This window comes from Sprattus sprattus (assembly GCF_963457725.1).
Source record: "Sprattus sprattus genome assembly, chromosome: 19".
Taxonomy (NCBI): Eukaryota; Metazoa; Chordata; class Actinopteri; order Clupeiformes; family Clupeidae; genus Sprattus; species Sprattus sprattus.
In genome coordinates, this window is record NC_137917.1 from 3455106 (window position 1) to 3480532 (window position 25427).

Genomic DNA, 25427 nt, shown 5'->3' on the forward strand with positions numbered 1-25427 from the left:
ATATGAGGATGTCGTCAAAGATGTAGTTTGTAGTGTTAGCCATAAATGCATGTAGACCTAATAAATAATGATGTCGTTTTGAAGAAACAGTGACAAGATAATATTTTCAATATTCGGTTTTAGTATACATATCTTGGGCCTCTGTCATGTCTATTTTCATGTCCAATTTAATGTCCAATTTCAAATGCAAAAAATATATGAAAGAGATAATCAAGTTGCAGAAATGAAAGGAATACAGGGAGAGCTAAGTCAGAATCATTTCGATTTTTTTTTTAAACTACTGCGTATTCGTGTATTTGTGATAGAAAGAAAGCTTGTTTTCTTGTACATTCATATGTGTGTGTGTCTGTCTGAATGTGTGTGTGTGTGTGTGTGTGTGTGTGTGTGTGTGTGTGTGTGTGTGTGTGTGTGTGTGTGTGTGTTTGTGTCCACTAAAAGAGAAGGTGTCAATAACATAACTATCTTGTGAAACAGTATGAAAAGCTGCTGATGAGTAAGGTTAGATGAGGCTGTCCAATTAGTTTTTGTGTGAAGAAGAAGCTTTGTGCTGCTTTGCCTCCTTATCATAGTGGAACCAATAGGAAGCATCCTGTGAAATCAGACAAATTGCTTTTTAAGATGCTCAAATGAAATGAGGTCTCATTACAACTGATGGATACATGCATATTTTTAGTTAAAAAGAAACCCAGCATTAATCTTTATTGATATGCTGACTACATACATCTAACCTATAGGGCCCTATCTTGCACCCAGCGCAATTGACATTGTCACCGACGCATGTATAATTCCTATCTTGCACCCGGCGCACAGCGCGATTTTTCCTCCAGAGGCGCGCTTCGAACTTGCGTCGACATGGGCGGGGGCGGAACAGATAAGGCGTTTCTCTGGCGCAAGTGGTATTTTGCAGTTTCAAAACAACGCCGTGCGCCGTGCGCCATTGACCAAAAAAAAGCTGGTCTAATGTGAGGCGCAATGTCTAAAGTCTGTAACGCGTATTCAGAACGCTATTTTACGGGCGCATGTGCTTGCCCGCACAGTATAGGACCTATAGGCTACACTTTACTTCTGTCGTCTTCACGAGAGATTTACACCAATTGTTTGGCAAGCCATATATAATTACAAGGAAGATAAAATATTTACCACATGAGGAAATCATTGTGATATCCGTATCCAAGACATTTTAAAACTAGGCATACATCTAGCGTACACAATTGACCCAAATGATTCAGGTTAATTTAAGCTGCGTGACATTTGATTTATTGTATGGCTTTGTTGCATTTATTTAATGCCAGTATTATTATAAATCTTGTAAACTCATCTCTGTGTATGTGGACTTTATTTATGTACCTTGGGTTTGGTCAGCTGGTGCACTGGCTTGGGTGCCGATTTCCATGCCCCCAAATCCCTGCAGGCTCTCAGGCGTGAGGGTAGACGTGGCGATGTCCTCTGCTGCCGTCAGATCCTGGGTCGAGGCAGATCCACCTCCCGTGAAGGCACGAGAACGTGTGTTACCTTCCAGCTTGGATGTCCCACGTCTCCGGACGACGTCATTATAGCGTTTTCGGCAACGTTTTCGGGTGCCCCGTTGCAGAAACAATCACGGCAATATCTTGACATGCTTGCTTGACTTTGCTTACTTTTGGAGGGGTTCTCGCATCCCCATATATATCTATCTCCCGGCTTTTTACAAAGCCATACAATAAATCAAATGTCACGCAGCTTCAATTAACCTGAATCATTTGGGTCAATGTGTAGGCTACGCTAGATGTATGCCTATTTTTAAAATATATTGGATATGGGTATCACAATGATTTCCTCAAGTGGTAAATACTTTATTTTCCTTGTAATTATATATGGCTTGCCAAAAAATTGGTGTAAATCTCACGTCGGTCTCCTCGGCTGTGAACTTTTCCGGTCTTCCACCAGGTAATTCCGCCATCAAAATAACAAGCCGCTATGGACTATGCGCTCCTCGCTCTTAAAGGGAATGTGAAATGACGCTCGGATTGGTTTATTGCATATTACGCCCAAACCACACCTATGGCTGAGTAACCTCCTTTGGACCAACCCTTTTGACACTTGCGCTGGACGCAAGTGTGTTTTTTCCGCCGTTAAAATAGCAACTGCGCCATAGAGCCGCCCACACAGCTACTTGCGCTTGGAGCCGTCCTACTTGCGTTTCTGATCGGCAAGATAGGGCCCATAGAGTTACTACTGCACAGGCGGGTCTTCATATGGATAGTTATTATGACCGCCGCGCGAGAGCGCAGCGGCGGTCATATGGTTTAGTTGGAGTTTTTTTTCTGTTTTTTTTTTTTTTCTGTTTGCCGATTTTCTGTCAACGATTCCCGGGACACTGAAACACCGAGGTGCACGAAATTTGGTGGGCATGTAGCCCCACTAGATGAGCGTGGAACAATTGATTTTCGTTTTGATCCGTTGCACCCCCTTCGGACTGGACCCATTTTAAAGAGGGTGGGGCGATTCAGTTTTCTGTGAATAAGTCGAAAACCGTAGAGCTAAGGAGGACCACATTTTTTTTGTATGTTGGTCTTAAGAGGCCACGTCAACTATTTCACTACCACTTATTTCATGTATAGCGCCACCTAGTTACAAATGAAAAAGCAAAAATGGAGTGTTGTAAAACATTTTAATTGTAAGTTGACAAGGTCAGAAATGCACGAAATTGGAGGTGTGGGATCATTATGACACTTTCTGACTGCACGTTAAGTTTCGTGGAATTCCGTTCACGGGGGGGCATGCAATAAATTGATTTATATGATTATACACCAACTGGCCTGTAGGTGGCGCGACACAGTTTTCTTCAAATATCCCGAGAACCGTAGGGCCTTGGAGGGCCAAATTGTTCTTGTATGTTTGTGTCAAGGGGCCATGTCAACCCATACCATAACCAGTCATTACATGTATAGCGCCACCTAGTTAAAAATTAAAAAGCAAAAATGAGGTGTTTTAATCGAATATATGTCAAAGTATTGAAAAATTACCAAATTTGCCAGGGACATCAAGGCTGTAACCGTCCATCTTCGGTAGAATTTTTGTATATGGATGGAGCAAAATGGCTCTGTAGCGCCCCCTAGAACATTGCAAAAAACCCTGCGCATTGGGGTTATTTTGGCGTAGCTTGACGGAATTCGGTACACGTCTTCATCATGCTTGGACGCTAGGGATGTGCATCTCATCACTGAGGAAGATGCGATACACATCTCGATGCACTGCCAACGATCCGATACATTAAAGATACATAAAAGCAGCTACTAATGCGATACGATACGATCCACCCCTATTGCGATGCAGTACGATTCGACACGATGAGATTCGACACGATGCGATTCAACAAGGTGCGATACAAAATAATGCAATTTTATATTATTCATAATGATTCATTTATTTGTCATACAACAAATCATTAAAAAGGTATCTGACAAAATATAACATGTATATGTACGTGTGTAAGTGTTCTCTAAATGTCTTATTTTTTTTTTTAATTGTAGGCCTACCAAGCAGTCACAACACAATTTGCTTCATCCTAAACATGTGGATCAAATCCCTCACGCAATCAATTTAACTTATTTGCCCTATTTTAAGGTTTTTCTTTAGGTTTTGAGTTGATCCACATGATCAGGATGAAGAAAAAAGTATAATGGAGACTAGCTGCTAGATTTCCTTTTCCAATTTAAGGAAGGCACAGGTAAATTCAAGTAACAAATAGAGAGTTTAGCTACGGTATATGGAGTATAGTCTTACCTCTTCCTCCATCATCACCTCTGCTATTATCTTTAAAAATACCATGTCCTTGGTGCCGTGGTCTTCCAAGAAAGCCAGGTCTTTGAAACGTGGTTCAAGCGCCAGTGTTGTGTCTGAACGCGTTCATTGAATGAAAGTTCATGAACTCGTTCATAATTTTGGTGAAAGTGAACTGAACGTAGGGTATTACTGTCTGATTAACGATACTGTGAGCGTGTTCATTCTGGTGTCTGAGAACTGCACGTTCACTCTTTTTAATTTCATTCAATAAGGTGCTAGATTTCAAGAGACTTCCATGCGAAAAACACCGTTAGTAATAGTCGCTTATCCCACTGTCTATTCCTGTGAGAGCCCCGAAGTTGTGTAGAGGCCGAGAGCGGTATTGCAGACAGATAGTGATTTTAGAAAAGTTATAGACTTCACGAGAAGCGGCCATTAACAGCAGTGGAGATGAGAGCGCGTTTAAGAAACAGTAAGAGAGGTGGAATCTATCTAAATATAAAATGATTGGTCTTGTATTGAGATTATACCGATACAAAAATGTTAGAACCGATGCATCGCGATTCATCTCACATTGTATCCGGTCCACACTTTTTTGATCCGGGCCATCGTATCGTGAACTTTTATGCCGGTGCATCGTGGCGAACCGGTGAATCTTCCCATCCCTATTGGACGCACCAAAAAATCTCTTGACGCCATGGTGACAGGTCCACAGGAAGTCGGCCATTTTGAGTGGAAGATGCGTTTTGACGGCGTTTGCGCACCTCGCATCTGATCGAACTCCTCCGACAAATTTAATGGTAACGCCTTGAAATGTGGTCAGGTTACTCTTCAGCCATGGGCGACTAACATTTATAGAAGATTTTCTCATTAGTCGGAAGGTGTGGGCGTGGCAGACCCTCAAACTTTGCCAACTTGCCAGTGCTTGCCACAAAACACAAAGGGCCCTATCTTGCACCTAGCGCAATTGACATTGTCACCGACGCATGTATCATTCCTATCTTGCACCTGACGCACAGCGGGATTTTCCCTGCAGAGCGCGCGTCGAAATGAACTTGCGCCGACATGGGCGGGGCGGAACAGAGAAGGCGTTTTTCAGGCGCAACTTAAGTGGTATTTTGCAGTTTCAAAACAACACTGCGCCGTTGATCAGAAAAAAGCTAGTCTAAAGACAGAGGCGCATTGTGTAGTCTGTAGCGCGTATTCAGACGCTATTTTAAGGACGCCTGCTTGGCTGCACAGTAGGCTACACTTTACTTCTCTCGTCTACACGAGAGATTTACACCAATTTTTTGGCAAGCCATATATAATTACAAGGAAAGTAAAGTATTTACCACATGAGGAAATCATTGTGATATCCATATCCAAGATATTTTAAAAATAGGCATACATCTAGCGTACACATTGACCCAAATGATTCAGGTTAATTGTAATGGCGGTTCTGATGTCTGCCATCTCCTGGCAGATGAGCTGGGGACAGACGCACACTGTCCCTATCACAGTCTGCGGCGAGATAAGGAGAAAAGGAAGGGAGAGGGAGAGATCGGAAGAGAGGAGAGCCTGATCAGTGGCTGGCCGCACGCGCGCGCGCACACACACACACACACACACACACACACACACACTCACACTCACTCGCTCTCTCTCTGGCAGATGAGCTGGGGACAGACGCACACTGTCCCTATCACAGTCTGCAATAAGTTCGGCTATACATGCAGTTACGTCAGGTCTAGTCGACATGCTGGGGAATTCATAAAATTTCCCGTAACACCCGACAGCCAAGAGAGGGCTAAGCAGGCGTTCTGGGAGAAGTATGGGTTCCCTGGCGTCCTTGGCGCTATAGACTGCACCCATATTCACATACGTGCCCCCCCAGTGTTTAACACAACATTGCCATGAATCATGGATGTGTCAATGACATAAATGAGGATAGATTAGAGGACTTTAGAAGACGTGAGGTTGAACTGCATGTGCCGATGGGTGCAATATTATTACCATGCATACATAATCTAGTGATTCAGTGAGGGTGAACCCAAAACATCGGAAAGTATGTTTTTGTGACTTTTATTTCAAATATGTTGCCACCAAAAAACGAATGCTAGTAACTGAAAAAATACAATAGAAATGAAAAGTAGAAACATTTCTCCAAACAAGCATGGGAAAAATTGCCGTGATTGTTTCTGGTAACATACGTTCTGGTGGCCTCACGGTCTTCCTCCAGGTAATTCCGCCATTATAATAACAAGCCGCTATGGAATATGCGCTCCTCGCTCTTAAAGGGAATGTGAGATGACGCTCTGATTGGTTTATTGCATATTACGCCCAAACCACACCTATGGCTGAGTAACCTCCTTTGGACCAACCCATTTGACATTTGCGTCGGGCGCAAGTGTGTTTTTTCCGCCGTTATAATAGCAAATGCGCCATAGAGCCGCCCACACAGCTACTTGCGTTTGGCGCTGTCCTACTTGCGTTTCTGATCGTTAAAATAGGGCCCAAAGTCTCTTATAACTCTTGCGTTAATTGTTTGATCCAGAGAAAATGTTTTAGGACGGACGCTGGATCCGGCCCGAACGCGTACATATGCCTGATACCACCTATATGACCGATATCACCTATAGCGTCACTTGATGGTGGTTGGAAACTTCACTTTGTTTCCACACCTCTTTATGTGACCTGTTTTAACAAACTACATTGCAAAAGAAAAATATACCAAAACAATCCACAAAAAGTAGTACACAAAACATTACATAACCAAATCATCAAAATCTATCACAAATAATTCCTTTAACACTCTAAGGTCCAAGGCCTTTTAGACTTTTCTAAGTTGTCTGACATGCCTTGATGTTTTTGTACATTTTGCTTAACTAAAAACATTGATGCACAAATGGAATATATGATTCTATTCTAGAAGACCTCAGCAATAATATTAGAAAATGGTTCAATGTTTCCGTGGTTGTTCTTTTTATGTCTCTAAGACGAAAACTCAAAAATAAAAATATCCCGGACGAGGGATATAGACCTTTTAGTGTTAATACATAAAAATGAAACACAAACCAATTTACACACACAAAACACATAAAAACACACAAACACACTGACAACCATGACTCATTCTGTGCCAAAACCTACTGAACAGTTCGGCGGTCATATTTTGTAACGCTTTGCGTTACGTCTAGTTACTGTTCTTTTCCATATGTACAAACAGCCCGCTCCAGATGTCTGGCTGGGCATAGCCAATTGGATTACTTGACTACACTTAAGACATTAATTCTATTTCAAAACAAAGTGCTGTTTAATCTTGCAGAGCTTTGAATCTAATTGTAAGGACAAATATAGATCAATGACATATCTTCATATAGGAGGCTTTCAGTTAAACAAATTTGTTTCCAAATACCATTAGATCTTTGTGTGTGAAGGATCACCTGGTCAAATATATCAAAGGGAGATAAGGTAGATGGATTGGCTTCCTATTAATTCCAATCAACCTTCAACAGTGTTGACAAGGGCAATGTTGACCTCCATCGTGAGGCTCTGATGTGGATATAGCACACTATGATGAAAAGAGTGTAATCCTTGTCATTGTAACCGTGATATAAAGCAGTCCTGTCGTGGTAAACATGATGCCTAGCTTTGCAATTGCACCTTTTGGAAAGATCTAACACCTAATTTATCTATCAGCCTTGTAAAAAAACAATGTTCCAGCACTCACTAAGCCCGTAGCTTCCCTCTCTCCTCTCCGGTGGCTTCCTGTGACATTAAATCAATGTCGATCTTCCACGTAGAAAGGAAGACGACTGGCTTTCAATGGGCTTGCTGCAGCCTTCAGAAGGAGATTGACAACCTCCCTCACGCTCATTAAAGCCACTCAAATACACGGACTCTCCCCGAGTAGTCAAAGCGTAAGGGAGAACTTCCACATTCTTACAGATGGTTTATTTATCATCGAGTTGGTATTCACGTCAGAGATATACATGGTGGTAACTCAACATCGTGTCAAAATCAAAACAGAATATCCATCAAATTCAATCCCATACAAATGCAACTGAGTGGCATGTTGATAGAATCCATCGTTTATAAACTACTTTAGCAAATCAATAGCATAACAGTATTTTAATATATGCTCCATTTACAGAAGTTTGATCACAAAATAAGTATGAATGGGAACAAACTGATGTCTCTAGCTGGAGCGAGGACTTCATCACGCTTCTGTCACTGGAAGTGGGGAGGTGAATTATGTGGAGTCTGAGCGGGTCTCCGCTGTGATGGATGCATTGGACTGACAGCTCCTCAAATTGGAAGTGGAAAGCCAGGGGTTTTTGCATTCAGGCTGACATCTTATCGCATCCAGCATGGAGGCTGTCAGCCGATGGCTTTTCTTTTATGATGAACAGTGCATAAATGCCTCTGTTTGAGAGTGCGTGAGGTGGAGGTAGCATACACCTGATAATATGTTTGTTTTCCACTGTGTGTAAGTGTGTGTTTGTGTCCTTATCCTTATCTGGTGTGTGTGTGTGTGTGTGTGTGTGTGTGTGTGTGTGTGTGTGTGTGTGTGTGTGTGTGTCTGTGTGGTAGCATTGATAGCTCTGAATCCAGCAATAAACTGTAGACAATGGAACCACGAGGTGAATCAAATATCTTGGTGTTTATTTCCTCACGTGCGCCTGCAGGGAGTCAATTCCAAATCATGTAGACAGGGTAAAAACTGAATATCACTGTACAGTATGACTTTTTATAAGGTCAGCTATGGGAGGTCACAGGTCAGAATGAGGGGTGTGTTACTGTTTAGTTACTGGTCAATCATGGGATACCTTGGGGTGGTAGGTCAAGGTTGGCAAATGGGGATGTAAGTGGGAGGGGAGGTGAGATGACCACCACCCCCCCACGGAATGTTCCGGAACATGCTTACCTAAGGTCCTGATATGTGTATTACATAGGCCATGAATAGGGAGGGGATGTCTAGAGAGGTTCCGTTTAGCATAGGCCATGGGTGAGGGTGGGGGACAGACTGTGAATAAGCATGGCACACACACACAAGAGCATTCATGTATGCAATGGTAATTATATGTCTATATCAATTTCCATCAGTCCCCTATTTGAATATGTAAATATTCACATTTAAAAACAATAAACTACTCAGCCATTGGATGGGACTTCTCTCCGCCATGCTCACACCTATGCAATGTTTCTACGCTGGGGAGCTGACCCAGAGGCAATAGCCTGAACAGAAACTGGCTTGGAGGGAGTGGTGGTGACTTTGATACAGAGACATTCCATTGTTTTGTAGACGGCTAAGATAACTGTGATTGCCAGGAAGATACCCACCAGGCCTGACACCGCTGCCCACACTCCCTTGGACGTCTCCAAGGTTATGTGGGACGGGCATCAGTATAACCTGAGAGCATATTCCGGCAGATCCAACAGTTAGTATTATTTAAGCTCTCTGCATAGTCAACCATCATCCCAACAGCCAAGTTTTCAAGGTAGCTATGAGCATAGGCAGGGAGGAGTGCCAAAGTAACGTACATAAGGGGTGATAACTATGGTATCCCACGGCCGACCAGACCGAATATTTTGAAAACAGAGGAAACGAAATGGATGTGGAGAATGTTTCAGACACCCTGCATTAAATGGAAAATAATTCCGTCTATTTTGAGGGGTTGGTCACAAACGACAGGATGTAAGCCCTTCTCTCACAGGCAGAAGCGAAACCTCATTTAGAGGAAAAATTCTTCTGCAGCCTTGCGATGCAACAACTCTTATTGTAAGCTGTGAGTGATAGTTGCACATCCACCAACCCAACTCACCAAATTAATTCCTTTCCCTGCACAGACTACTATATTAACATATATGAGCCTTAACATTCAAGGGCAATTCAGTTCATTGAGTGGTAGTGCCGACAACGTCCAGTTGGAGAAGGGGTTGAAGGAAGTCCGTGGTTGATGGTAGGACCTCTTGTAACCGCGCCTTGGGTGTGACTGAGACAGTTGGGGGGTGGGGGTGAAATGGTAGAATCCTCCTGGTCTGCGATGCGCCCTCTGGACCCAGATGATGGAGATGGGGTTGTCAGCCTGCGACTGTGGCGGTCAGGAGGTGATGGTAGGATCTCTCCTGGTCTGCGATGCGCCCTCTGGACCCAGATGATAGTGATGAGGATGGTTGCAACCAGGGGCGGAGTGGGACACAAAAATCCACCGGGACAATTCTAACTGCACCGGCCCACCACCGGCCCACAACGTGCCCACAACGTGCCCACAACTGGCCCAACCCGCATCCCCTCCACCTCCCATATATCAACTACAGAAACAAACGGGCGGCTTTTGATCATTATTGTTAGATTTAGAGTTGATGTGTGGGTGACAGACATGACAGTGACAGTGACAGTGTATTTGTATATGTACATTTATGGAAATACGGAACAAATCGACTCCCGTATTGGCTCAAATGTTATGCTAATTCGCAACAATGTGTCCTGTCAACTCACTCGCATCTAGTTGACGGATGGTTGAATAAATCCGTAATTCTTGTACATTTTGATGCACTTTCCTCCTGCATCCGCCTCTTTTTCAGTCTGGCCTTTTTGCCCCCTCCTTTCTCCTTTCTCTTATGTCCCTCCATCAGGTACGCTTCACCTGCTCTCTCTCCCTGATAGCCGCTAATTTATCTCCCTAGGTTCACTTGATAAAGGCAGAACGATACACATTTCCCATGATGCTTTGCTCGACCATTCTACATTCAACAAAAAAACGAATTAAATCGCTGGCCAATTTATATTTGTGGTCATGAAAGTAATGGAGCGTCTGAATAAAAATAATTACATCAATATAGGAGGCTAAACAAAAATCAGAAGGTTGGATTAATGGGAGTGAGTTTGACAGACACCACCATAGGTGTGATGTACAGAGACAAATAGTGCTATAAATAGTGGTTGGACGGCCCAATCCTGTAACTTTCGGAGAATTTATAGATTTTCACGGGACCATGATTTGACGTACATGCAAATTCGATGGGCCGCTCATGGCTTTGACTCAACGGCTGCGAAGGCCGGCCTGCAGGCTGGTTCTCGAGAGATAATTGGCCGACAGGCCCACCGGGAAAAATCCCGGTGCTCCCGATGGCCACTCCGCCCCTGGTTGCAACAGCCTGAGTGTCTCTACGTCCGAACAGTATCTGAGGAGACAGGAAACAGGTGACAGTATGCATAGCAGAGGCGGTTGGCAGAGCAGAGCACTGATTGACATAGGCAGATTTATGGAATATGCACATTACATTTCACAGTAGACACAGACAACCCATGGGACATGAACTTAAAGACGAGCATGGCCATACCAGACCTACTTACATATCAGGTATGACCGTCATAAGCAGTAAGTTAGTACAACATGCAACATTTAGCCGGCGAGTAGTCAAGCAACCTCTTGATTTGGGAAAGATGGTACCATATAGATTTTGATATGCACGTGTCCACTAACACTGATGTGGGAGTGGCCAAACCTATTGGGCAAGGTCCCTTAACTTATCATGGAGAGTCTAAAGCATCTTATCGTATTACCAATGTAAGCATTATCTTAAAATTCCAGATCAAATTGAGTTTAATCATCTGTTCTATGCTGGAAGGAAAATGCTTCAAAGTGGTCATTTTGGAGGGTTACAGACAATGATTTATGAACATATTCTGATTTGTACATTAATTTTAAACCAGTTGCATAGGCCTGTTAGTGTTGGAGCTAATTCAGCGACGCCTATATTGACTGTTACTTTCGTTTTTATGTCTGCTTGATCGTTCCCCTCTTGTTCCATACAATACACTGTGCGGTAGTACTTGTGAAAGCAATGCCACGACAGTCGTGATTTTGCTGGCGAGACTAATCTGTGTCTATAGTCGTCAAGTATCCCCTCTTTTTCCAAACAGGTCTATAAGAAAGGGCTGTGTGGAAAACATAATTGTCATTCAAATGTGTTGTCGGCATCTGTTGAGCTGTCCCCTATTAGATTGCATTAAACCATTGCCATCTTTAAAATAATTATTGAGAGGTTTTGCGATGACGCTGTAGTCGGGAATGTATTACGCTTGTAGTTCAATAAGCCTAGAAGAACGCAAACCTGAAACAGTCGTGTGGGTACAGGCAATTTACAAATAACTTAAATTCGTTCTGGCAAGGGGGCTCGACCGTGGCTACCAATACGTGACCGAAAGTAATTTCAGATAACCCAATCGGAAGGTTTGCGGAGATTCAGTTTGACTCGTTTACATTTTACATTTAGTCATTTCACTGACGCTTTTTTTGTCCAAAGCGACGTAAAAGGGAGAGAACAATCAAGCTAAGAGCATTAAAACTTGGTGTAACAATATATAACGACATAGAAAGAACAAGAAGTGCGGCCTGTTACTGCATAAGGGCAGATTACGCCAAGGTGCCAGTTAGGAAGGGAGGTGCTCTCTGAAGAGTTGGGTCTTCAAGAGCTTCTTGAAGGTAGAGAGGGACGCCCCTGCTCTGGTAGTTGTTAATGCATTTATGTCGAATTAGGAGTTGCCACAATCATGAGCTTTGTGTGGGGATGCTATCAATAAATTATCACAATATTGCAGAATATACGAAGGTGCACATGAATTAACAATACTAATAACTGATTTCAGCGACCATTTGGTGAATTTGGATTCGGGAGTTAAAGGCAAATAATCATAAAGCCATTAACTATATATTAAGCTGAAAACATAATGGGGGGGGGGGGGGGGGGACCTTGGCTCGTTAAAAAAAAATCGTGGATGGGTCAGAGAAATGTGGCTGGAGCGCTCACCGATGTTTCGGGGTTCGGGCACCTTAAAGTTCCTGAAGCATAGGCCACTAATCGTTATGCTGACTGAGGTTAAACGTTCAGCAAAGAATTTTCGTACTTGTTTCATAAGCTTAGCATCTCTGTTTAAGTCCGATTTACGGGTAGAATTACGCTTGTTATCTCGTTTGAAATTCTTAATCTTATTGGGACATTTGTCAGCCCAATGTCCATCCTTTCTGCATACAAAGCACTGTCCTTGCTTAGGAGGGTTCACGTGCGATGTACTACCTGCGGGAGTATGAGAAGGGGCTTTTAAATTTGCATAGGGATTGGGAGAGTTCTCTGTAGCACGATCAACAGCGGCTATGCGTGTGGCCGTCACATTCAGAGAGTGCATCCTCTCAACTAAGCTGACATCAATTCGCTGGCCCCATTGTATAAAGTCAGGCCAAGTGTTGAGCGGGGGCAGGGTGTTAAAATATCGGGCCTTCAGTTCAGATTTAAGACCTGAAATTGCAGTGAGAATCATTACATCAGAATTGAATATAACCCAGTCTCCCGTCACCTCACAGTAACGCCTATAGCAATCCTCCAAACGTTCAACATAATCAAAGAATGGTTCTTCCTCAGCTTGCCTGACCGCACATGAATCAACAGCGCTGGCAAAGCCATTTTGAGACAATTCTTGTTCATTATATTTAAAACAATGGTGATAGTTTGCAGTAGGCTGTGAGTAAGTGTCCACTGGAAGTTCGTGTCCCTGAAGTGGAACTGGAGCCATAGGGGCGATCAAAATATGCGGACAATGAACACGGGAGAGCATAGGAGAGCATAAAAATTACGGGAGTTAGGCCTAGTTGCATGGGCTGGAGGGGGCGTAACCTCTGGTTTAACTGCGGCAATAGTCGCATTTTTGTCCTGCTCTGCATCGATAGATTGACCGTTAAGGCCCAATAAAATACCATTTTGCTTATCAATCAACAGAGCACACAAATACATGCCATAGTTTGCCTTTTGTTGTTGGTTCTTTAAACCATACCACCAGTCCAAACTCTGTCCAATAGCCCACCCGCTACTCCATCCATCTCTTTTCATTTCATCGCATCTCTTCTTTTGCGTGTCGAGAACAAAACGCGCTAAATAGACAGTTGTAGGTTTTAAAGTAGCCATATTATTTCAGACCAAGAGATTGCTATGACCAGACAACAAAGTTAAACACAATACACAGCACGCTTGAAACAGACGGCCAAGATATCTGATTCGCTATGGTTCAATAAACAATATAAATCAATTATAGTGAACAGGACTTGTTATTTTATGTGCAAAGGTTTCTTTTGTTTGATGTGAGATCTCCCTACTTCTTCCGATAAGGTTCTTCAAGCTTAGCTCCCGGTTGGAGAGGATTGACGATGGAGGACTCTCTATCTGTCCAGCTAACAAACAGAGACCACCGCGGCTCTCGGACCCACTGTTGTCCAGACACGTGGCCACAAGTAGACTACAAGTCCGACGCCTGCGTCTGAGACTTAGTTTGAATATATATTGGGACTAAACCTGAATACGATGCCTTTCACTGTGCGCTGCAGTGTCGGGTAAATATATATAAACTACTTTACGCAATGTGTGGAAAAGCAAGCGCTTTCCACAACTTTATCTCACTCACTCCAAACAAAAAAAACAATTTTGCACATAGAATGAAGCGTAAGTCGCTTACCTGTTCACAATGTTATGAGGATTCAGTGCTGATTCTTGGAGAGTGAATTCTCCCAGCTGCAAAGGACCAAATATGATAGCTCTGAATCCAGCAATAAACTGTAGACAATGGAACCACGAGGTGAATCAAATATCTTGGTGTTTATTTCCTCACGTGCGCCTGCAGGGAGTCAATTCCAAATCATGTAGACAGGGTAAAGACTGAATATCACTGTACAGTATGACTTTTTATAAGGTTTTATGGGAGGTCACAGGTCAGAATGAGGGGTGTGTTACTGTTTAGTTACTGGTCAATCATGGGATTCCTTGGGGTGGTAGGTCAAGGTTGGCAAATGGGGATGTAAGTGGGAGGGGAGGTGAGATGACCACCACCCCCCCACGGAATGTTCCGGAACATGCTTACCTAAGGTCCTGATATGTGTATTACATAGGCCATGAATAGGGAGGGGATGTCTAGAGAGGTTCCGTTTAGCATAGGCCATGGGTGAGGGTGGGGGACAGACTGTGAATAAGCATGGCACACACACACAAGAGCATTCATGTATGCAATGGTAATTATATGTCTATATCAATTTCCATCAGCATACATAAATGACTGTGTGAATGTTTGCCCGCATCCCTGTATGGTGTATATATCTGTGTGTATGTTGTACGTGTGTGTGTGTGTGTCTGTGTGGTAGCATAGATAAATGACTGTGTGAATGTTTGCCCGCATCCCTGTATGGTGTGTATATCTGTGTGTATGGTGTACGTGTGTGTGTGTGTGTGTGTGGGTGTGTGTGTGTGTGTGTGTGTGTGTGTGCGTGTGTGTGTACCTCCACTGAACATTTAGCCATCAGCATACTCCCAGGTGACAAATGCCCAGTGCTCTGTGTCTCGCTCCTCCATGGCGACTTCCCATCCCAGCTAATGGAAAGTCGGAATCATGCCACTCTGGTGCCCAGCGTGTGAGCAGCGCCATACCCACATGAAATCACAGCGTTCCATCTTTGTCAGCTCTGGTTGGTGGCGGCACAGCTCATGTAAGGAACATGCCCACATCGTTCATGCCAGAAACACTGTGCTAATCAAGGGTGGCCAAATATAGGAAAACAATTACTCTAAGTCATTCAAGGCACTCGCTAGCAATTGTTCCACTGCCAGGTATAAATGAGACAAATCGCTGTCTCCCGTACGCGTCCATTCAGCTGAGACATGAGGGTCCTGTTTGATGTGCCTGGCATCAGTGGGGTGTAGTTTGTGCAATATAAAACCCATCCAGCTGGAGTGATGATGGTTCTGAAGGTGATGTTGATGGCTTCTATTGCGTGTGCATTAGTACAGGCCTTTAGGCGAGCAGGCCTCAGAGGGGGGGGGGGGGGGGGGGGGGGGGGGGGTGAGAGAGAGTGAGGGGAACCAAGGGAGGTGAAGAGAATGAGATGAGGAGAGAGAGAGAGAAATAAAAAGAGAGAGATAGAGAAAACTGAAATGAAAGGGAAATAAGAGACATAAAAAAAAGTCCTTCCTCATGATTAATATATAGCATTACCGCTAAGATTATACATTCCATAAAACATCATTTACATTGCACTTTGACTTTGGAAGAGGCTCTATCAGCGTGTTTGGACATTTCTGCCAAACCTTCCGTTTTATATCTGAGCGTGGCATTGTTTTGAAAGCAAAACTATTTCCTTGCCTCTTCTCAAGGCTTTGTCATTTGGCAAGGCTCAGTGAAATGCCTCAGTACATGTTTCACCTGTCCACAAGGTTTTAGACATGGGACTATGGGGATGGGAGCCAGTCGATCTCCTAACAAAGCTAAACAGCCTTGAGTATTAGCACGAGGCTCACAGAAACTTGAGCGCTTAGTTGTGTGGTGAAGGGTTTGTACCAGAGTGGATTGAGGCGAAGCCTAGTATAGAATTTATGCTCTAAAATCTTTGTTTGTACCCAATAAAATTTGTAACCCACTATCCAATTTTTTTGTAATTACATTTGCAGAACATTCTGTTCTCGACAGAAGACGTATAGTCAAACATTGCCACAAATTCACACTAATATAGAGGGCAGGAGACCATCTGAACACTAAACAGTCAATAAGGTATTGTTGAAAGTCTTTAACAAAAAAAGAAATACAAATATGTCTTCTTATTAGTCTGTTTGACCATGTCTAAGTTGCTGCATTATTAAAAAGTTCCTTTTAAAATCCCAGTTTAGCTCAAGAGTATCAAGAGCTCAAGATATTCCCGACCACAAAGCTCAAATCAGACACAGAACCAATAAGTTTGAGGCCTTGAAACATTTTGAACAAAGTTCACTCATCTTTGGTGATTACTGGTGTCTCCTTTCCTGGGTTGTCCTATCAGGGTTCAAACAGTAGACTCAGACAGGCTCAGTTAGCCTGGCCGTTCCCAGCCTGTGACTCCATTTCATTCCGTCTTTCAGTCTGGGCCAACCCAATGCATTTTGGTTTCCGAGATGGGCGGGTGCTTATCTTGAGGTTTAAAATCATTGGAGTTCCCTTAACCAATCAGCAACGTTTAGTAAGCATTCGGTAGATTAAACTCTTCCCAAAGCCAGTTGTTAGAAGAGCTACGACGTCCTTTCCAATCATAAAACTTACAAGAAAATACTCTTGTTCTCCTTTTAATTTTCTGATGTTCTCGAGAGTTGAGACAACTTTTCCGATAGCTTTTCGTGTCTTTTCCTCCAAGGCGAGTTTTGCGGCACAGCTCTGAACTGTTCGCTGATTGGTCCTGCAAAATTTTGAGTTCTGGAGACGATTGTCAATGGGGTTGGGCCAGACTGAGTATGAGCTTGAAATCAATTCAGGCGGAAATACGTAGGCTGGTGTCACCAGGCTAAGGCTCAGTCACTTCAGACTTTTCACCTGCAATGATGAGAAGAAACGGAAAAGAAACTCCTTCTCTCACTCTACGCGCTGAATTTCATCAAGCCTAGTGACCTTCAGTAAAGTTTAATCATAGCACATTTGCACAGTGGGCTATAATTAACAGGCTGAAAAGAGCATAGCCTTTTAAAGAAACTCAAATGAAGTGAAATGAGAGAGCGAAAGAGAGACAGAGAGAAAGAGAGAGAGAGAGAGAGAGAGAGAGAGAGAGAGAGAGACGGAGGAAACTGCTGACAGGAATAAATGAACAGAACTTTACACAAAGTGCTCCATTTGAATGGAAGACCATTTCTCCCCTTCCAATTATGTGAAACTCTCAAGTGTTCAGTCATGTTGAGGTTTCTGAGAAGCAGCTCCACGACTAGCCTCCCTCATCCTGGCTCTGCGTGCTGGACTGATGGCTGATCGTCCTGGGTTGGATTCAATCCATGATGCTCTGTCCACCTCAGAAAAAATCCTTAATTGGACATCCCTGCCTTGTCAATAGAGCTGCCTACATAACCCCTGAGGTAGCTCTGACGGCAACTCCATATACATGAATGTTGCACTGCAGGCGTACATCCTGACAGGAGCGTGAAGACACAGAACAGAAAGCAGGTGGGGGGAGTAAAGGAAGAGCCAGAGAGAGCTAGAGAAAGAGAGGGCACAGGTCACACTCGCAGTTCTACATCTCACATTTACAGAGCCTTGACCACATTCCTGGAAAGACATTGATGAATAATTGTTTTAATGTTGAAGTAAATTAAAAGGTATCAGTTGAGTTAATGTATGCTTGTATTTTTTTTTTTCGATCTACCATCCACAACTCCTTTATTCGGTGGACACTTTCATCTGATGATAAACAGAGTGCAGTCGCCCTATGTGCAAAGCAAACTCACAACATTACCAGTTGTAGACAGTTAAAGAGTTAAATATATTAGACTATAACCCTCATCATTTCTTTACCATTATGATATTACAACATAACCCAAAATCACCAGAGCCATTTCAAAAATTAACCCATCGATCATTTCATTATTTATACCTCCACTTTCCAGGCGTTATGTTTCAATCATGGCTGTCTGTCTGGTATCAGCGTGACAGATTGTGTAAGATAAGAAAGGCAGGAGAGACTGTGTGTGTCAGCCTGTGATTAAGTCGTCACGCTTCAATGGGTCCACCTGTGCCTCCCTACCACAGGATTTGAATCAAAACACCAAGCACACCATAAGCTACTGGCGATGTAAGGGGAACAGTCTGTAGCAGCAGAAAACAATACATCCGCAATGAAACACATTAGGGTGACACGTCAGTGTGTTTTTTATTCACTAAATGGCATATTACTCATCAAATAATGGAGAGAGCATACGTCTAATGCACTGACAGAGCGGTGAACACAAACAAGCTAGCTCCTACTACCTGTGGTTTTTACTCAATACTCGCTAATGGCACAAAAAACAACTGAACCCAAAAAGGCACAACTTTAGCATCCATTAGCGCATCATTAGGGTGCTGATTGACGACTTGAGTGCGTGCTGGGGACGAGGGACAAGAAGTGATTCATTGCCGTTCTTAGGATCCGCGGTGGTGGCCCTCGTTGAGCCTGCGTTTCGAAGCGCTGTTTAATGTAAACCCTGACGACACTAGCGACCTGCTGAAAATGCCAGGAGGTGAAGAGGTACGTTTTAGCATTAGTATTCACGTCTACATAACAATTTAGATTCAGTCTTTCTTATCCAACGTGGTCTGCAGTGAATTAAAGTCTTGTTCTAGCACTGGCCCCGCTGAGAGAGTGAACCTCTAAAACTGACATTGCCACTGACTGCTTTGTGAATTCAGCTATCAGAGCACATTCCCCTCAGCCATATTTGCTGCAGAACGATAACGTCTGTCATAAACCATAAAAACACAATCTTCTGCGAAGAATGTCTTCTACACAAATAGCTCCATGGAGCAGAAAATGTTTTTTTAATGACAAAAAGGCTGTGAGCCAAAGACTACACAGCCCAGGGTTCAAAATAGCCCCCTTCAGTGTGTTCCTTCTGAACGAGTGACAGAATCCTCAAATGCACCCTGAGAGTGCAGGCATCAACACAGCCACTCTGGCCTGCCAGGACTTTTCAGTGCCTCTCTAGAACCTGTCTACCTGAAAACTGTGGCAGATCTGCTTTTAAAATAAGTTTACCATTAAGTCGGCTCTTTATGGAATTGCTGTAGTGTTTCTGCAGCCCAGGGGGCCCTGGCTGTCAGCGCGTTGATAAAAGCAATGTAATGAGGTGGGGATGGAGCATGTGAGTGGGTGAGCATATGAAGACTCCCAAAAGGCAAATGATGAGGAAGGGGAGGTCATTTACCTGTTAGAGTTAACTGCCTCATATGGACTTGTCTAAAGAACTATGGAGCTTAGCAAAGACACACACACACGCACACAGACAGACAGACAGACAGACAGACAGACAGACAGACAGACAGACAGACAGACAGACAGACAGACAGACAGACAGACAGACAGACAGACACACACACACACACACACACACACACACACACACACACACACACACACACACACACACACAGATCTACAAAGCTTTTGAACCAACCCAGTTTAACTGATACTGAAATGATACCACAACATGAATCTAACATACTATTACAATATTCTCATAAAGCCTGGTGGTGGGCAACTATGCTCGGCCGTATTATGCTGGTGCACGCATCAGATCCATGCTGTGACCACCTGTCCATAAAATGGCTGCTCATTGAGAACACTATAGCATAAAGAGATTGAGACAATCAGCATAAAGCAATATAATATTGATGTTTATGGATAAGGTGATGACCCAGGATTGTATGCTGTGGGAATGAAAATGTCAGTGACACACACACACACACACTAACACAAAACACTGTGCACATGCATGCATTCAAGTGCTTTTACATACAAATCTTTTACATCCCTTCAAAATATTTGTCAATATTTCTAACAGAGGATCGAAGAATGACTGTACAGTAACTGCAGACTACAAATGAAAGGGTAATGAGGCCACTGTGATATTTTTGCTCTTTTCCCACCACATTCATTCAGCCATCTGTTTCAGGATGTTCTTAATGATTACTCCGCCTACAGTATGCCTTTTCAAATTCCTGTTTTTTCCACTATGCCTTTTACAATCTTTTACAACGTGTCAGTATTGCATTTTCAGAGCGGTTCTATGCGTGAAATTCACGTCTGATTCCTTCCTCCCATACAGAGACTGAAGCAACCTTAAACTTCAGTCCTTTCACATACAACACCTAGAAGGGCACTCGGACAGCACAGACCTCCACCCAGGCCAAATGCATCTCTCAATATTAAAAAGTGCAAAAAAAGTCCTGGGTCCTCTCTGAAATGTAATGGTTTCTTCTTGATGTAATGTTCTTTGTGTCCGCCAAATGTCATGAAAATCAACTTGGTATTTTTTGTGTTATCCTGCTGACAGAAAGACAAACTGATAGACAAACCAACAAATAAACGAACAAAACAACTGATAGGTGAAAATTCACCCTAGTTACCTCAGGACTCCGGAGCTGCATGAAAGTATATTTATTAGACAAACAAACAAAGACAATTGCAATTGGGCTCCCCTGCCAGCACAAGGCTGACAGTGAAGGCAATGATAAACCCTTCGCACAAGGTCTATATAGTCGAAAGTTTAGCTTTTAGCAGGGATAGCCACGTGGTGGATTTCTCACGTCCGAGGCTCCCTGTCTTGCAAGGATGGCAGTTTTGCACAAGGTTGGAAGAAGCACAGTTCCTTTCTTATCTCCTCTGGTCTAAACATGCTCTTGTTCATATGCAGACTAAGTGGCACCTAATATTCTAGTTACACACACACACAGAAAAGCCATGCTCCTGCTTTCATAAGCACATGATTCATACAAGGAATATTTTAACACAAGGCACTTGATTATTATATTCTTAAGTCATTAACAGTGTTTGGAAATAATCTCTATCAACAACAAACGGCACTGAAAACATAACATCCTTGATGTTTCTTTAGGCAAATCAGTGCACACTCATGTGCATCCATTTATTTTTCTTCAGACTCGTTCCATTTGATATGACCTTTTCAGACTGTCGAAGTACAAAAGGTTGATACTCTACTAATGATTAATATTTTCTCTCAGATTTCTGGACTCTTTATGCCACTGGTCTTGCATAACTCTGCTGGGATTAGACTAGTTGGAAAGTCAATAAAACAAAGGCAATTAAACTTTGTTGGGGACTCTGGGACTCATGGAAGTGTTTAATTAAACTGCGGCTGAGCAAAAGTATTACATCCTGCCACGGGGCTTTGAAATCCATCATAATTGGACGCTTCAAAATATTTCTTCACCCAAAAAGAGCAGCTGAGGATCTTTTCTACAGAATTTTTTCCCAGTTGTAAATGCAATTTTCACCTCTACAGGTGAAGGATATCTCAAGGCATTTCTGAACTTTAATAGATTTTAATATATTTAATATACTATATGGCAGCATGCAAAGCGCAGCACAGAAAGACACTTGGATGTTTATTTGGTGATGAGTAGGATCGGTTTGCTCTTCTTAAAGTTATTAAAAGACAAAGAAATATCATTCATGTATCAGTAGAGCATATAAACCCACCATGAAAAATTGCTTACCTGCCAAAAGCAGATTACTGTATTGAGTGTCACTGCTGAGCTGTTTTTCTTGAAAGCTCAATTTATTATTCAGAATCCATACTTTCAGTCTCAACATCTAGCATTAGCATTCCACAATGTCATACTCTTCAAGGAATCTTTCAATATGATTAGTTATGGAAAGCCTCTGGTACAGCTGTGAGTCAAAGAGAATACCTAATATAGCATGCTGGTTTATTCAGTAACCACTATTTTATTCGGTCTGCAGCTGTGGATTTGTCTATTTTTTAAAGGTATCCTAGCCTCCGCAATATAAACTGATTTTCAACAGTCTTTGAAAACACTATTTTTTATTTATTTTTTACTGCACAGGCAATTCACTAAACGCATATTACGATAGACGCAGAGCTCTACCTTGTCAAAGACAACACCGCCATCTCGTGGTTAGAGTGTTAATCAGGTAAACCGTAATGATGCGACTTCGAGCCCAAGTCATTCGGGATGCTAGTTAGGCAGTTACAGTTATGAGATGATGAGATATTTTGTATTAGTTTCCATGCGCTTGACTATGATAGTGAACAGAAAACGTCTGGGGACAAAATATGTGCTAAGGTAAACAGCTGGTTTGCTTTGAGAATTCACACCAATAGGAACTAAGTTGCTGTCTATGTTGCAGGGGGAAGAGAATGTGGGCGGACTTGTGTTTACTGCTGCAGCTCGCGTATACTGCAGCAGATAGCAAGTAAAAAGGATTGCCCTAGGGTTGGGTCTCACGGTTTCATTTTTAGCAGACTTCTCTGAAGTATGCGTATTTTTCAGCTGTTCTGGTATGTCAGGATATTTCCCAACATTACTGCATTATGATTAACGTTACGTCAATGTAGCGTGATGTTGAACTTTTAACCGCTTAACTTACAGTCTGCTTGAGTTGACCAGCTAGCTAACAATGAATCTAGCTAGCTAGTTAAAAGCCTTCCCATCCAATGAACTGTTAACCTGTCTTATATTTCGCTACTTACCACGTTATGGTACTTTTTTTCAACCTTGAAACTTTTTGTTGCTAAAGTATTTAACAAGTAATTTCAAGACCTGATTCATAACAAGCCTATACGTAGCAGTGTACACGACTCTTGTCTCGTTCGAAGAAAATTGGCTAGTAAATTAGCTTATGTTACTGCGTTTTATCTTTAATGGACCTCAGCTGTAAATTACCTCCGCCCAAAAGGTTACACGTCCGTTTGTTTGTTGGTCAGTAAATTGGTTTGTCTTAGCAGGATTACGCGAAAACTATTGGCCCGATTTTCATCAAACTTGGTGGGAAAGATGTATTATGCGCCGAGGATGAACCCATTACATTGGGTTGCATGAATGTCGTTTCGCTTTCGCCAACGTTGCCCTTTGGTAAAGGTATGCTCTCTACCGAGTTCCATTCTAGGTTCCAAGTAAAGGATAATGTATAGTACGCCAGCTCGAGTACCCCGACTCGCAGCTTATTATACCCATACTTGCCAAAACGGTATAAAGATATTCCTCTAAAATATGTATTAATCGGCAAACATCTCTTGCAGTGACTTCGTAATCGCTAGATATAGCCAGCAACCCATTGTTTCAAAGCGCCGACGTCTCACCATCGCTCAGTTTTTAGTCCGGTTGCTCGCTACGTGAAAATCAGCTGTCCAACAACAACATTGACGTTCAGGAGGCTGCAAAGACAAAGAATCCTAAAATTTAGCGTTTTCTTCCAGGTAGCTACAAGAATATGAGCAAAGATTCTCAAATGAGGGCTGCAATCAACCAGAAGTTAATCGAGATGGGTGAGAGGGAGAGGTAAGAGATGTTTGTTTACAGCACCTTCATTAAATCCATCCTGAGTTGTCATTGAAATCATGATTATGAACTTTTCGTAGACTGAAGGAATTACTTCGGGCCAAACTCATAGAGTGTGGATGGCGGGACCAACTTAAAGCCCATTGTAAAGGTCAGTTTGGGTCAGATCAAGTCATTTATTTTCTTTTTATAAGTCTAAATTGAGATGTCTAACTGTCTTTGTCTGCCGTTTCTTCGCAGAGGTCATCAAAGAGAAGGGTCTGGAGAATGTGACAGTTGAAGACTTAGTTGCTGGAATCACTCCCAAAGGAAGAGGTATTTCTAATTATAAAACCGAATAAGTGGAAAATATCACCCTAGGTTGCCCTTGTAATCCCTTTGTGACAACAGTGCTTGCACATAGGCAAGTACTTACCCATCCTGTCAGTCTTATCACACAAGTGTATTTATTTGGGTCAGCTACTATGGCATTGGCCCATGTAACACTGTAGAATCAGGGACTGGGTCCTTCATCCTGGGGATACCCCAGGACCCTCACATACTGACAACAAAGGCTTGAGAGAGGGGGGAGGGCCACTCTAACTGTAATACTTTCAGTACTGGGGATTGCATCTGCAAGCTAAATCTGTGACATTTTCATACACTGTACAGTTTTGTAGAACATTTTCAGGTGGCTCTTGTTTCATCAGCACATGAACCTAAATTATAATACAATATTGTTGTTCTTCCTACAGCTTTGGTTCCAGATAGTGTGAAGAAGGAACTTCTGCTAAGAATAAGAGCTTTCCTGGCTCAGCACGCTACATAATAGAAATGCTTATGAAGGTGACGCATAATTAATGTGATCCACTACTTCTTGTGATCAGTGTATTTTTTTTCCCCTTTGGTCTTTGTAAAATTGCTTTCATATGTTTTGTTTATTTTTTTTTGCCATACAATAAACTTTGGACACTTTTTTACATTTCCCTCTGACAGAAATGGCATTTGTTCAAACCCATCCCAGTGTTCAGGACTGTGTTTAGGGACCCCTGCATGTCAGATGTGTGAAAGCAGTATGAATGCTCTGTGTGCACTACATTTTCACATTAAATATTTGCACATACCAAGATCAAGATATTGATAAAGTACTGATCAAGATAAAGTAAAGCACTCAATCCTACCAGTCAGTCAGATTTGAATAGTTTGTCCTTTTTATTATTTTATCAAATGATCTCATTCACCTCTTCATTTTCCTTCTTTGGCCATGGAAGACCAAGCAAAGTTATCACAACTTCATACTAAAAGCCGCTCTTTGAAGGGCATGATAAACAAGCTTGCGTTGTACAGAGATGTGAACCTGCTCCTCTCCTCACATACCCTGACTCGCTTAGCCCACTGAGGAGCATCTGCACACTTCAGTTGGAAAAATCCATGACTTTCAGGTCTCTGGTTGAAGGCTCATCTACAAGACTGAGGGAAGAGACTTTGGCTGTTTAATGAGCCTGCCATTCAGAAACCTGTGTGGAATTCCCATGAAAGATACACTTTTGAAGGTAATTTCAAATTGCAAATGCATATTTACGTTATACCGTTTCTGTTCCCTGGTAACTTGTCTCACTCTGTAAGTGTGAGGCAGAACCCCAGTCTCATCCAGAAGCAGTTTGGCCATCACACTTGATTGATTTCAGCTGGTGACGCATACTCACACATTCAAAAACATAAACATACACACACACACACACACACACACAGATACACAACATTTAAACAAAGTATTCACACCATCATAGGTTTGGTTTATTTTAAAACTTTCCACAAACAGATCCAGGATGTAAACATGATGCAGATGAAC

The 25427-nt window shown here is 42.6% G+C and overlaps 1 protein-coding gene across 1 annotated transcript; it reads left to right on the forward strand.

Annotated features, from left to right (window-relative positions):
• Nucleotides 1-22484: 22484 nt before the first annotated feature.
• Nucleotides 22485-24557, forward strand: eny2 (ENY2 transcription and export complex 2 subunit). Its single transcript, XM_080857709.1, has 5 exons — nucleotides 22485-22596; nucleotides 23515-23596; nucleotides 23677-23747; nucleotides 23837-23911; nucleotides 24331-24557. The coding sequence occupies exons 2-5, from the start codon at nucleotides 23529-23531 to the stop codon at nucleotides 24402-24404; spliced, it is 288 nt and encodes a 95-aa protein (XP_080713835.1). The 5' UTR covers nucleotides 22485-22596; nucleotides 23515-23528; the 3' UTR covers nucleotides 24405-24557.
• The last annotated feature ends 870 nt before the right edge of the window (nucleotides 24558-25427 follow it).